This window comes from Zingiber officinale, chromosome 7A (genome assembly GCF_018446385.1).
Source record: "Zingiber officinale cultivar Zhangliang chromosome 7A, Zo_v1.1, whole genome shotgun sequence".
Lineage (NCBI taxonomy): Eukaryota > Viridiplantae > Streptophyta > Magnoliopsida > Zingiberales > Zingiberaceae > Zingiber > Zingiber officinale.
In genome coordinates, this window is record NC_055998.1 from 19130280 (window position 1) to 19144256 (window position 13977).

Sequence of the window (13977 nt, forward strand, 5' to 3'; positions counted from 1 at the left end):
AGCCTCATAGACATCGGTGGAACAACAACAGTTTTAAGCAAAAACCGATGTCTTTGAGTATTTTACACCGGTTTTTTCAAAAACCGGTGTCTATAAGCGCAGATTTTCGCTCATAGACATCGGTTTTTTAGCCGATGTCTATGAGCGCCTTTTTTTTTTGTTAATAGACATCGGTTTTAACAGCGGTTTTTAAAACCCGATGTTAATGAACCAAAAAATAATAATTTAATTTTTCCACCAGCAAAATTTATAACACTTCACAAAGTTCCCTCCAAACCTAAACCAATATCGCTTCCCTTCTCTCAGCCTAAACCTAAACCTAAACCTCCGACCATCTCTCTCAGCCTCATCTCCCTCTTCCCTTTCCTGGATCTCTTCCCCTTCCTAGATCGACACCCCTTAGGACCAAAACCACCTGCTTCGATCCTAAGCAAAATCGCAGTATAAATCGTTCCATTCTGCCTCCTCGTCCGATCCTCTCTTCCTCCTCCTCCTCCTTCCTCTCTTCGCTCTTCCCGGCTAAGGTAGGGGCCGACAAGATCCGAACAGCTAGAGGACGCCCACGACCACCATGGCACGGTTGGTCGGCAACATGAGGGAATCCAAAGGAAGAGAGAACAACACCGAGATCTCTGATCTTGTGTAAAGGGGTCTCCTTCTTCTGAAGCAGAGAGATCGAGTGCAGTACAAGAATAACGAAGTATGTCTGCCTGTTAAAACCCTAAAATTGCAGGCATAAAGGCTCTCCGTGCTTCATTTTCTCCTTCTCGGCCTCTTCGCTCGCTGGGTACACGGTCAAAACCTCTCATTTCCTCTTTTCATTCTTCTTAATCGTCTGATTGCTAAAGGTTGAGGATGGGGTTTGGGGTTAACCTCTCTATAAAGCGCCGAAGCCTTTTCTTTTCCCCCGACTTTCTCCTTCTCGCGACTTCGGACTTCACGCGACCGAGACCGGCGATTTCTTCTTCTCTCGGTGGCGCCGGCGAAGAGCGGACCTTGGAGCGTTGAGAGGAAGAGAAGTTAGTTACAGCCGAACCTTCTTTCTCCCTGATCCCTTCCTCCCTTCTCTGATCTCGGCGAACAACGGCGACGGATCTCGATCGGTGGATTTCGCCGGCTGTCGGGAGGGAACCAAGTGCATCGGCGTTGGATCAGGCCAGCATCGATTGTTTGGAGGAGGTAACAACCATTGTTCCTTCCCGATCTCTGTCCCTGTTCGTCGGCAAGAACAAGTCGTTGCCCTAACTTTGATCTTGGAGGTAAGGGTTTGGTTTTGGTTGTGAATTCGAACCTTGATCCTTTCTAGTGTTGATTCAGGTGGTTCTTTCTGGGAAGCATAGACGGTATTTTGGTCCCAGCCACCACAGCTCTGTTGGATGATCGTCTCCGGTGATTGAAGGGTGCAGAGGTAATGAGGTCGATCTGTTGTTGTTGTTAACAGGTTGTTTTGATGACTTCTTGTTATTCTTTCTTCTTGATCCGGCTAGTGAAGATGCACTATGTAATGTTCTATTTGTAGGGGATTGAGGTACGGTTTAGTTCTTGTTCCTTACCCTTGTGCGATCATTAGTTGCAGTAGATGTTACCTAATGAATCCTGTGTGTTTTGAGCTGGATCCACGGCAGAGTCAATAAGAATTTGTTTGTTCTGGTGTTGGAGGCTAAGGGTATGATGTGTTACTAGTTAACAAGGATAAGAGTTGTTATATTGGGTAATTGAATGTTGTAAATAAAGATTAACCTGAATCTGAAATGGTTTCAGTGACATTTAGGTTTCATGTTAGGTGATTATGGAAGATTGTAACCTTGAAGATCTAATGGGAATTTAGATATTGGATGGTTTAGGTTAGAATATAAATTTAATATGGTTATGTTAAAAGAAGGGAGCCGTACCTATGGTTAGCGTTTCTTTCGTATGTTCATTTCCTCCAGGTTTTTGTAATTTAATTTCCACCCTCTAGGGTTTTTTTTTAATTCAGTTTTCGATGCCTAATTCCACCCTGCTTCTTTCTGACATACATTTACACATTGTTTCAGAGGATGCGATGTGCTTATTTTAGATACTGGATTGGGAAGTGCAGAGAATCAAGCAAGGGTCAAGGAGTTGCTTCATGTGGAGGAATCAAAACTAGAGGAGGATGAGGGTAAGTGTTTTTACTCATAATATTATTTTAGTTTATGTTCAGATCAGTTCATGTTCTTTGCTTGATAATTTATTCTTTTTTGACCAATTCATTTCCGCAAACCCCTTACCTGTAAGCACCAACTAGTATCCTTATTGTCAAGAATTAATTTTATCAATGACTTATAAGTTTGGTATGCATATTTCTTATGATGTTGAACCTTGACTTTGAGACACATGATGGCTTTGTTTTATTTTTTTTGTTGAATTTTCTATCCTGTAAGTTTCAACTCCACTAGTATCATGTTTCCATAGATGATGCTGTCTTAGATGTTGGAGTCGTGACTCATTCTTTATACTGATGTTTCTGTGTGGAATTTTTCCAATTGTCCTGTTCATTGTTTGATGTTTCTATGTGTGTTGTAGCTGAATTTGGTTGTAGCTTCTGCAAGCTTTCTTCACTTTCTTCCCTCCACTATCTGTTAACAAGTTTGATCTTTACAATTCAGTTATAAGAACAAACAATATGACCAAAGGTTGACAGCTTTGCTTCATCCTTTTTACATTTCAGTATGTGGATGAAAGCAAATATGTACTGATGTACCTAAATGGATTTACAAAAATATCTTTGAAATGTTTTGTCATACAGATATGGCATCTAGTATAATTTTTTCCAACTTGATTGTTGCATTATCATATAATGAGATTAGGTGCACAGCTTGCAGTCAGTTTATTGTTTTTGCTAAAGATCATTGCTAGTAGGCCGACAAAAGACAGGTCTAAAATGAAGCCTAAGAAAACATGCTTAAGATGATATTTTAAGATTTTCTAAACATTGGATCGTTGCGGAAGGTTGTGATTGGCACGGCAAGTGTTCTAAAATGAAGCCAAAGAAAATGGGGGAGAAAATAAGGTTCGGCTTGAGGAATTTATGCAATAAAGCAGTTTTATATTTGATTCCTTCTTTAATTATATTGCGTGTGTTCCTAAGCTGCAACCTATTAATAATTTTAGTTTTATAATGTTCTTTGCCACTACCTTTCTATTATTCATTCTTTTGCTTTGCAGGTTGTGACAAAAATTGATTGGCATCGGAAAGGAGACTATTTCACTACTGTCGTTCCTAGTGATATCCTAATTATGAATTTTAGTTGTACTTATTTTTAGTCATTCCTAGTGCCTATTTTATTCCTAGTCACCTTATTTCAATGACAAGAACAAGGGTTCTCATAGCGAATATGTGTCTATTAATGGGATTTTCAATGTCTTGCTTACCACGCTAATCCTACTTCTGATTGGATTTGCAGCTTCAAGATATCAAACTCTACACCTTCTATATGGAGCTAGATTTGCAAAAGCCATATCCAACTCGAGGAAGTGACTTATTGACATGGGAGGTAGGTGTACCTCTTTAGTTCCGATTTTAACCAAATATCCCTATAAAGATTCATTTGTGTGCTCTTAACATATCTATTCCTACAACGTTGTTATCTAGGATTAACATTTATTTTGTTAAATGTGATTTATGCACTTATAATTATTCTGGTGAAGTTAGCATTCTATTAAACTAGATTATGACCTTTGCAGAGAACTTATTGGTAACCAAGGACTTTGTGAAGATAGCAAATTTTGGCCTTGCTCGTGAAGTTCATTCGAAGCCACCATTCACAGAATAGGTTTCAACACGCTGGTAAGCATGTTTATGACAAGCACTTGTGATCTTATATTTTTTATTTGATACATGTACACATTTGTTTTAGTTATTTGACATATGGTGGATTTATGTGTTTTTACAGTTTACAAATCTCAAGTACTCCAGAGTTGAAATTGATGAAGTGCAGTTCGAGTGGGCTGAATGCATGCTAGATTACATTTGAAGTGCGGTTCTACCTTGATGTGTTAAAAGAATGTTCTACCTTGATTTTGATATCTATTAGCTAGCTTTTGATGTAAAAAGAATGTTTGGGTATTTTATGGATATTGTTGTAAAAAGATTATTTATATAATTTGTGAATATTTGTGTATTTTATGGATATTATTGAATGAAGAATATTTGTACAATTTGTGAATATTTGTGTATTTTTTTTTTGTTATTATCGGTTTTAAAATCAAATCTGTGCTGTTAAAAAATATACATATTACATCGATTTTCCACCGATGTAAAACCGGTGTTATAAAGTAATATTACATCGATCATTTACCGCTGTCAAAACTGGTGTTATTAATATACAATATTACATCGGTTTTACACCGTTGATGAAACGGTGTCGTTAAGTGATACTACACCGGTTAATAACCGATTCGAAAACCGGTGTCGTTAAATGATACTACACCGGTTTTAACCCGATGTCTAAAATGGCAGACTTTTAACATCGGCTTCATAGACATCGGTCAAAAATCAAATAGACACCGGTGGAAAACCGATGTCTATGAAGGTTTTTGTTGTAGTGTTTGCTGAACCTAAAATTCAAAAGAATGCACTAAATCAACATCTTGAGTTTTGTTCATCTTCCTAACATCTCACTTGTATCTAATGTGCACTAAAACACATACAAGTCACTTTATAATCCTTGTGAGATGTGAGATTTTGGTTTTGCCCTAATCTAGGGATCATGCATATCTATCTAGGCATTTTGTGGATATTGAACATCCACTTAGGATGTTACTTGTTAATACCACTTGTTGACAACACTAGTTGAAAACACTTGTTGATAAATGCCATTTGTCCTTGCTTTTAAGAAATTAAACATAATGCATGATAATGTTATGGCATACATCAAAATGAAATAGCTTTCAAAAGAAAGATTCCTATAATTATATGATGTATGTATGACATGACATGGTATTTTTGTATTTTTATAATAAGGCATGAGTGAAAAAATAAAACATGATGTCATGACATATAATGGGCAAACAATCATGGCAAGATTTAACATAAATAAAATATACCTAGATCATCTATCTAAGTATCCTTAATCTTAGCTAATCCTAAACCTTAAACCCTAGATTTGCTCAAAGTGTTTCAAGAAAGTGCCAAAACCTAACTTGACATTTCTAATTCTCTTGATTAATTTTTGCCAATTGAATTTAAGCATATTCCCTCAAGTGTTGGCATATTTCATTTTTCCACAAGAGAAGCACTTTAACTTAAGGCTTAGATTTGCCTTAAATATTAAGAAAATACCAAAATCCCAACTTGGTATTTCTTATGTTTTCCCAAATTGTGCCAAATAAGATTAAAATCAATATTTTCAATTTTCTGGCACATTTTACTCTTCCAAAGAGTAAATGATAGATCCATTTCATTTTCAAAGGTTAATAGTACCCCTGAAAATGCTCCTTGAGTGTCAGTTTCTTCAAAGTTGGGTTAACTACCCTTCTAATCGGAGTTGACACTCTCTAACCCATTTATGGGGTAGAGAAAATGCTCATAGGAACCCAACACCTATTGGTGCTCCTTGGATGCTCTAGGTATTCACTAGGGATAACTTCCCTAGATACCTTCCTAGTGACCTTGTTTGGCTTCTTAGAAGCCTTGGTCACCTTTTCTAGGTCAATTCTAGGGATTTCTTCCCTTGTGACCTTCTTTGTGACTTTCTTGGACTTCTTAGAAGTCTTAGTCACATTTGTTGCAAAAATACTCTTAGGGATGACCTTTCTTGTATTTTTGACTTGACAACTAGACCTAGGGTTGGTTCCATAGCTATATGGAACCCTATGGTAAGAGGGCACATCCTTCTTAGCCTTGGGTTTGTATCCCAAACCTCTATGGCCATTTGATGACCTTTGTGCTCCTAGACCTAGGCTATGCTCTTTTTGCCCTTTTAGGATATTTTTCATCCTTTTTAGGGTCTTTTCCATTTTATCAAGCATTGACCTCAAGACTTGATTTTCTATCATTAAATCCTTAGATTTTGAATTTTTATTACATCCATGAGCATTTTTGTTTCTAGGCTTGTAGCTAAAATCCTTAGAGTTCTTGCCTAGACTTTTACCTACATTCCTAGCCTTAGGTGTAGTAGTTTTAGCATGAAAAGTTATATGTTTTTCCTTAATGCTATCATGCTTCCTATTTTCATGGTAAATATCATTAAAATGATATAAATTAGAACTATCATGCTTTTTACCATAATTTAAAGGGGTAGGCTCAATGAAAGTTACCTTTCTTTTTACCTTGGAGGCTCCCCCTTGACTTGAGCTTCCTCCATGAGCCTTGACCATCTTCTTCCCCTTAGGGCATTGACTTCGGTAATGCCCTTTTTGTTGGCACAAGAAACACACAATGTGCTCCTTGCTCTTCTTTGTTCCGGGGATGGTCTCCTTGGGCTTCTCCTTGCCCTTGGGTGCCACTTGGTCCTTCTTCTTGGCCAATTTAGGGCATTTACTTTTGTAATGCCCTTTTTCCCTATATTCAAAGCATATAATATGATTTTTATTTTTAATTGAAATGTTTATACCTTCTTGTGTAGGGGTGGCGCTTGCTCCTCCATGTGATGTGGATGTAGAGGCTTCCTCTTGATCCGATAATGATGCTCCTCCATTTGATTTTTCTTGACTTGTGGAGGTGGAAGCTTCTTCATCCTCTTCTCTTCTTAACCCGGATGTAGAGGATTCTTCTTGCTCTTGATCCGGTGTCAATGAAGATTGCTCCCCCTCAATCCTAGAGGTGGAAGCTTCACCTTCTTCTTCATCCTCTTGTACATGGAACAAGGAGTATGCTCCCTCCTTGCCCTCTTCATTGCATTCCGTTGAAGAAGAGGCTTCTTGGACTTCTTCTTTGGATGTTGAGCATCTCTCAACTTCGGAGTCCTCCTCTTAGTCTTGCTCCAATGAGTCGCCCTCTTTGGATTCCTCTTGATTTGGTACAATGGAGGGGACCTCTTCTTGAAGCGTTGCCAATTTGCTCCATAGATCCTTGGCATCCTTGACTTCTCCAATTTGCTCCAAAATGTGACTAGGCAATAAATTTACCAAAAGCTTGGTCGCTTTGTCATTTGCCTCACATCTTTGGACTTGCTCTTGGCTCCACTTGCTCTTCTTGAGGATCTTGCCCTTTGAATTTCTTGGAGCCTCGAAGCCTTCCATTAGAGCAAACCATTGCTCTATCTCCACCATTAAGAAATTTTCGATCCTTGATCTCCAAAGATCGAAGCTTGTCATTGTGAATGGTGGAGGCACCCGTGTGTCAAATCCAAGTCCATCTTGGAATTGCATCTTGAAGTTGAGCTTCTTAAATTCTTTGACTTTGATGAATTTGCTCCAACTTCTTCACCCTCTAGCTTTTCTTGTTTTGTTTGCCCCTTCCGGCGATGATTCCGGTGAAGAGCGACCTAGCTCTGATACCACTTGTTGGGACCGAAAAGTAGCTAGAGGGGGGGGGTGAATAGCTCTTCGCGTGCTAGGTGCTTGTCGTTGCTTGTTTCTTCAAAGATGCGCAGCGGAAATACAAGAAACAAACCACACAACGCTAACAAGGTTGGTTTACTTGGTATCCACCTCACAAGAGGTGACTAGTCCAAGGATCCACACCTACTCACGCACCCTCCACTATGTAAACACTCCTTTTCGGTAACTACCGAAGGCGGAGAAGCCCTACAAGTTCACACTACAAGAGGAAGGGGAAAGGATACAAAATATAAGCACAAGGCTTACAATGCGTACAAGAAACCCTAACCCTAGCTTTCTTCCTCTTGCAATAGATCCGCCTCTTGACTTGGGAGAACCTCCAAGAACTTCAAGAACTGGCGTGGAGAGCTCTGTGGAGTCGCTGGTGAAGATCTGAGATGAGATCGTAAAACTCTACCGCAGCCATCGCACGCCTGCAGCTTAAATACGACGCAACGGTTGGATCCCGATCGATTCGAAAGTTCTCAATCGATCGTGGAGGCTTTGGATCGATCCACGGATCGATCCAGAGCGCCTCTGTGCTCTGGGAAAACGCCTGGATCGATCCACGAATCGATCCAGCGCTTATCGCGCGAACCAGCAGCGTCCCAATCGATCGGCTGATCAATTGAGACCTCTGGATCGATCCACTGATCGATCCAGAGGCTCTCTATTCGCTGGGAAAGACCTGGATCGATCCACTGATCGATCCAGAGGCTTTCTGTTCGTTGGGAAAAGCCTGGATCGATCCACTGATCGATCCAGCTCTTGGTTTTTGCCCAAAACCAAGTCCCAAGCCTCTCAAACCAACATTCGGTCAACCTTGACCTGTTGGTATATCATGCTTAGCATCTGGCCACTCCCTTGACCTTCCAGGACTCCCCACCAAGTGTCCGGTCAATCCCTTTGACCCACTTGGACTTTTCTCTTCGTGCCAAGTATCCAGTCACTCCCTTGACCTACTTGGACTTCCACCAGATGTCTGGTCAATCTTGACCCATCTGGATTTCCCCGTGCCTGGCTTCACTCACCAGGTCTTTCACCTAGCTTCACTCACTAGGATTTTCACCTAGCTTCACTCACCAGGATTTTCTTCTGCCTGGCTTCACTCACCAGGACTTTCACCTAGTTTCACTCACTAGGATTTTCTTCTGCCTGGCTTCACTCACCAGGACTTTCCAGTCAAGTATCCGGTCATCCTTGACCTACTTGACTCTTCTTCAATCAGCTTGCATTGTCAAACATCGAAACTCAAACCAAGACTCAAGCTTGGTCAACCAGGTCAACCTTGACCTGAGGGATGTTGCACCAACAGGTCCGGGCGTCGGGAACCCTTCCGGGCGCTCGGAACTCAAATATTATCATATTAGACGTGGACTTTGACTGACGCGTCGGGGATAGAATTCTATCCCACTCCAAACGTTTGGAACTCTTCCAGGCACCCCGATCAAGGCTATAAATACAACCTTGGTCCAGAAGCTAAAGAACATCAATCATCTTGATAAACAACACTTGTGCATTTCTCTTTGTTAGTTTAGCTTCTCATTTTCTGTGCTTACACTGCTGTAAAGAGGCTTCTCCGCCTGAAGGAGAAAGTAATGCGATTCATTTCCTTAGATTAATAACCTCCCCGGTTGTAACCAAGTGAAAACTCTCTGAGCCTTTGTCTGTTTGATTTTTTTTGTTATTTTATGCAAGTGTTTGTTATTTAAGTTAGTTGTCCGAGAAGGGTTTGTTTATTTATTTGTACAGGGTTATTCAACCCCCCTTCTAGCTGGCCAATGGTCCTAACAAGTAACTTTAGCTGTAGCTAGCAAGGAAGCTGAATTGCTAAGAAACTTGTTGTATGAGATACCAATGTGGCTAAAGCCTATCTCTCTTATAACTATATATTGTAATAGTACGAGTATGATTGCCAAGGCTTATAGTGAGGTCTATAATGGTAAGTCAAAACATGTTGGAATGAGATATAGTATGATTAAAGACTTGAAAAAAAAAAGTAGAGTTATAACCATAGATAATGTTAAATCTAAAGAAAACTTAGCTAATCTTTTAACATAAGGATTAATTAAAGATATAGTTGAAAGAACTTCCATTGAGATGGGATTGAAGTTCATGATATAAACCTTCAACAATGGAAACCTCAATCCAATGCTACCACATTGCATAGTCTTGGATTCAATGTAGTGAAAAATACATTAACAAGCGTTGAAACACTATATTAAAGATAAATGTTTAAATTCTCGCCAGTAAAGTGAGGATGAACTTAATGATTCTTAACAAGTCTCAGAAAATAACATAAATGGTGAGGGTATTTGAGAACTTGCCTATATGAATGTAGGATTTAATTATCATGAAAGTTTTGGATTTAAATTTTGACACATTCATGAAATGATTGTAGCATTATATAAAGTGCATGCGATTTATAACAATTGGAAAGAAGTGAATCTGTATATGATGGTTCAAGTGGTTTGTTACATAAACTTTTAGTTCAAAACTTAGCTACCAAAATGATTTACAAACTTTTAAGAAACTATCGCTAAAAGAAATCATTATTGATGTATAAATTATCAAGATGTGTTTTGTAATCTATAAATAAAGTATTTTTCAATTATTAAAAATGATGAGAAATTATTGGATATTTAAATAATTGAAAAACGTTTTAAAGAAAAGTCATAATTTTTGAGAAAAGTCACAACCTTTGAAAAAAAGTTACAATCTTTAGTCATTTTTAATATACTTTGTTCTATGCAAAAGAGGTTTAGTTGGATTGAAAATAAACATATATTCTTACTCTCCTTTTCCTTATTCTACGTATTATCTTATTTTTCTTATTTTATGTATTATCTTATTTAGTGAAAGTAAAGATAATTAACTTCATCTAATTTTAAAAGATATTTAATCTTTATAATACAAATTATAATACATAATTTATAGACCAATTAAAGTTTGAAAAGACAGTATTTAAAATACAATTTAGAATTTAAAATTTAAAATTAATCTTATCTTTGAACACTGGCCTTTTACTAAACCAACACTGGGTGCTTTTATTTCTGATTTTCTCTCGGGGTTTATTTTGCCGCCGACGTGTCGATCCAATCAATCATGAAAGAGTAAAAACACGTGGTAGACTAATCGAAGAACTGATTTTTAAAAATTGCTAATCACGTCAACAACATGCGTTTTGTGTTATGCCATAGAAATGGCAATTAAATTGCAAAATATATATATATATATAAAAGGCGCGCAGGAGAAAAAAAAAAAAGTAGGATTGCATCGAACAAATTGGCTTCCTTAACAACTAGCAATCTTTATAAATCTTCTTATTGTCGTACATTTGGCTATATCAAAAGCAGAATGACTTCTGCATTCCTGACCATACGAACAACATCACAATTTTTCTAGTTTAGAAGAGAATTTTCATCCGAACACTAATTGTTAAATCCTTCAGATTGATGAGAAATATTTAGGAAACCAACTAGGAGGGTAAATTTATATTTTTTTAATGAAAAAGAATTGTTAATGGGATTTAGATCTAGATCTAGATCTTTTAACACTATCTAGATCTTTTAATAGTTCGCTGATAAGACTTTTCCTTAGCCAAGCTTGAGTCGATGGGATCTTTAAAGCTGAATAGGGGTTGTCAGAGCCATACCTAGAAAAAACTGAGAGAATGAATAATAAGAAGGATACATTTTATTTTGTTTTTCTTTTCAACTATTACATGCCATATATTTTGATTTGATCAAATTGAGCAAAAATTAGATCTTTTACGACCTAAAATTCTCTATTTAATAGGTGATCTCTATGTGACCTTAGTAGAGTCATGTCTAAATGGTTCAAACTAACAAGACATACTGAGTGAGCCGTATAGAGCAAGTGAATTAGTCAAAAGACGGATCTAAAATAGGACTGTCCTAAACTCTATTCAGTCTAAAACTAATTTAGATAAGTATTTTATAATCTATTTTCTCCTTTTTTGTTATTCATTTTATTGTTTTGGTGTTTAACGCATTCCTTTCACACTCAAAGTCCACCCTGGCCAAAACAATACCTTAGATAAATTGGTTTATTTAGATAGATTAATTGAGAGGAGCAAATTAATCAAGTAGGTTAGTTAGCTCTATCAACTCGATCTAGGATGAGACTATATTAATCGATCCCAACAAATGAAATAATATATTCCAAATCAGCCCTCGTCTCAAAGTCAATCGTCCATAGTACCAATCATGAAGAGTCATTTGAAGGGTATAGTTTAAGATGCCCTCATAAATATGCTCAGTTAATTAGAGGATAATAATTTTACTAAAATGGAACAATGACTCAATTACAAATGGAGTTAATTATAGAGGATAATAATTTTACTAAAATGGAACAATGACTCAATTACAAATGGAGTTAATTATAGAGGATAATAATTTTACTAAAATGGAACAATGACTCAATTACAAATGGACTCATGTTTTTAGAAAAAAAAAAAAATCTTTCTACAGTTTAATCACTTGATGATCAATTATAAATGACATTATAATTTACTTTTCTTTACTTAATTTGAAAATGAACCCTTTTTCCTACTCGGGTTGATAAAGTTAGTATTTACATAAGTATTTACTTTTAATTTCCAGTGAATCTAAAATGTCGCCTCAAATGTTTAATCTTTAATCTGTTAGGATAAATTTCTCAGAAATTTATTTATCTGACTGTATCTTATTTAGTGGTAATAAAAGATGAATATGTTCGTTCTTGGTACTCGTCAATTCATCTCAAGATTAATACGAAAGAGGGAAATCATGAATAATTATTAATATTTAAAATAATGATTAATATATAAAGAAAATATTTATTTCCATTTTATTAAAATTTAAATTTCAAATTTTATGATATAATAATCATTGGACCGTCCAAAAACACTGATCATATCTTATCACAGGGCTGACAGTCGCTTGCCTGGGATGAACAATATCCTCCTCCGAAAGGTAGGCAATTCTAGCACGTCTCTTACCTCGGGGCGTTGAACCAAGACATGTAGCAACTAGCAAGGCAGAGCAGGGCCGCTTTCCCTTTTCTCCCACCCATCCATTAATTCACCTCATACCAATTCCACCCACAACCTTCTCTCCGCTCAACAAGTTCCATGGCCCCCAATCTGATGCGCCACCCCATCAAGCAAGAAGAGGAGCAGACGCAGCATCAGCAGCAGCAGCTACCTCTCAACGAGAACGACTCCCAGGACATGATCCTCTTCGAGGTCCTCCGCGAGGCCTCGTCCATGGCCCCATCCGCAGCCACGCCGACTCCGCCTCTCCCCCCGATGTTCCTCAGAGCTCGCGCCGCCCCCCAGCCGCGCGCCCGGAAGTACCGCGGCGTGCGCCGCCGGCCCTGGGGCAAGTTCGCGGCGGAGATCCGCGACTCGTCCCGCCAAGGCGCGCGCCTCTGGCTCGGCACTTTCGACACGGCCGAGGAGGCCGCCGCAGCCTACGACCGCGCCGCCTTCCGGATGCGCGGCGCCAAGGCGCTCCTCAACTTCCCGCCCGGCGTTTCCTTCCCCGCCGGAGCTTCCGCGGCGGCGATCGACGACCAGAGACCCCGCGACTCGATCTAATCGGCGGTAAGGATAAATTAATGGATAGATTAACGGAATTTTCTGATCAAAATTCCAGTTCGATCGGGTAAATGCCATATATATTCATTCATTGTCCAACAATATGCGGGTGGAGGCGAGAGCTCTGGGACCAATTTCCTGAGGCCGTTTTTCTTTAAAGATTATATATATATTCTCTTCTTTAATTATATGCTTTTCCTGTAATTATATTAATTCTTTTGAAATATGAACAATGTCGTGCGTCATGTTTGATTGCATCATATTCCAGTGTAAAGCATGATCAACTCAACCACAACGACACAGCGATCATCATTCGATCCACTTGCTGCTACAATTTGGAAAATGACGCAACGAAGGAGATGACCATTAAATTTTTCTTTTTTTTTTTAAATATAAAATTAATTATTTATTTTTAGTAAATTTAAATATACTAAAAAAAATCAACCCTTATAATTATTTAAGATTAAAACATATTCATCTTTTATCACTAGCATTAAAATATCATGTCCTTTTCTTTTGGATGGTCAATGATTAAGACATGTGATCATTATTGGTGATTTATCTTTTTTGATTTATTTTTTTCTATTGATAATGAATTGACGAGATAAAGGGAGCGAGTAAATCGCTTTAATCCTTGCAACATAAATGTATAGAAAAAAATTCATCCATTTTTATTTATAATTCAGAACTCTAAATAAATAGATTTCGTTATTCAAATTACCAGTATCTATAGAGAAAAGAGACAGAGGCGAAGTTTTTTTTTATTAAAAAATGGATAGGAAAAAAAATTACTTTTTTATTATTTGAAACAAAATAAAGTGGATGGAGGAGTTTATTTCAAAACTGTCAAGACCATTTCTTATTTTTAA

At 37.8% G+C, this 13977-nt stretch overlaps 1 protein-coding gene and 2 long non-coding RNA genes across 3 annotated transcripts; all 3 read left to right on the top strand.

Moving 5' to 3' along the window:
- Window positions 1-1357: 1357 nt before the first annotated feature.
- Window positions 1358-2117, top strand: LOC122001094. Its single transcript, XR_006117274.1, has 2 exons — window positions 1358-1408; window positions 2037-2117. It is a non-coding gene; the product is annotated as an uncharacterized LOC122001094 (long non-coding RNA).
- A 424-nt stretch (window positions 2118-2541) lies between these two features.
- Window positions 2542-3975, top strand: LOC122001095. Its single transcript, XR_006117275.1, has 3 exons — window positions 2542-3518; window positions 3709-3811; window positions 3918-3975. It is a non-coding gene; the product is annotated as an uncharacterized LOC122001095 (long non-coding RNA).
- Window positions 3976-12455: 8480 nt separating this feature from the next.
- LOC122001098 (pathogenesis-related genes transcriptional activator PTI5-like) lies at window positions 12456-13362 on the top strand. The gene has a single exon (XM_042555678.1). It carries the CDS (start codon window positions 12641-12643, stop codon window positions 13106-13108), a length of 468 nt encoding a protein of 155 aa, XP_042411612.1. The 5' UTR covers window positions 12456-12640; the 3' UTR covers window positions 13109-13362.
- The last annotated feature ends 615 nt before the right edge of the window (window positions 13363-13977 follow it).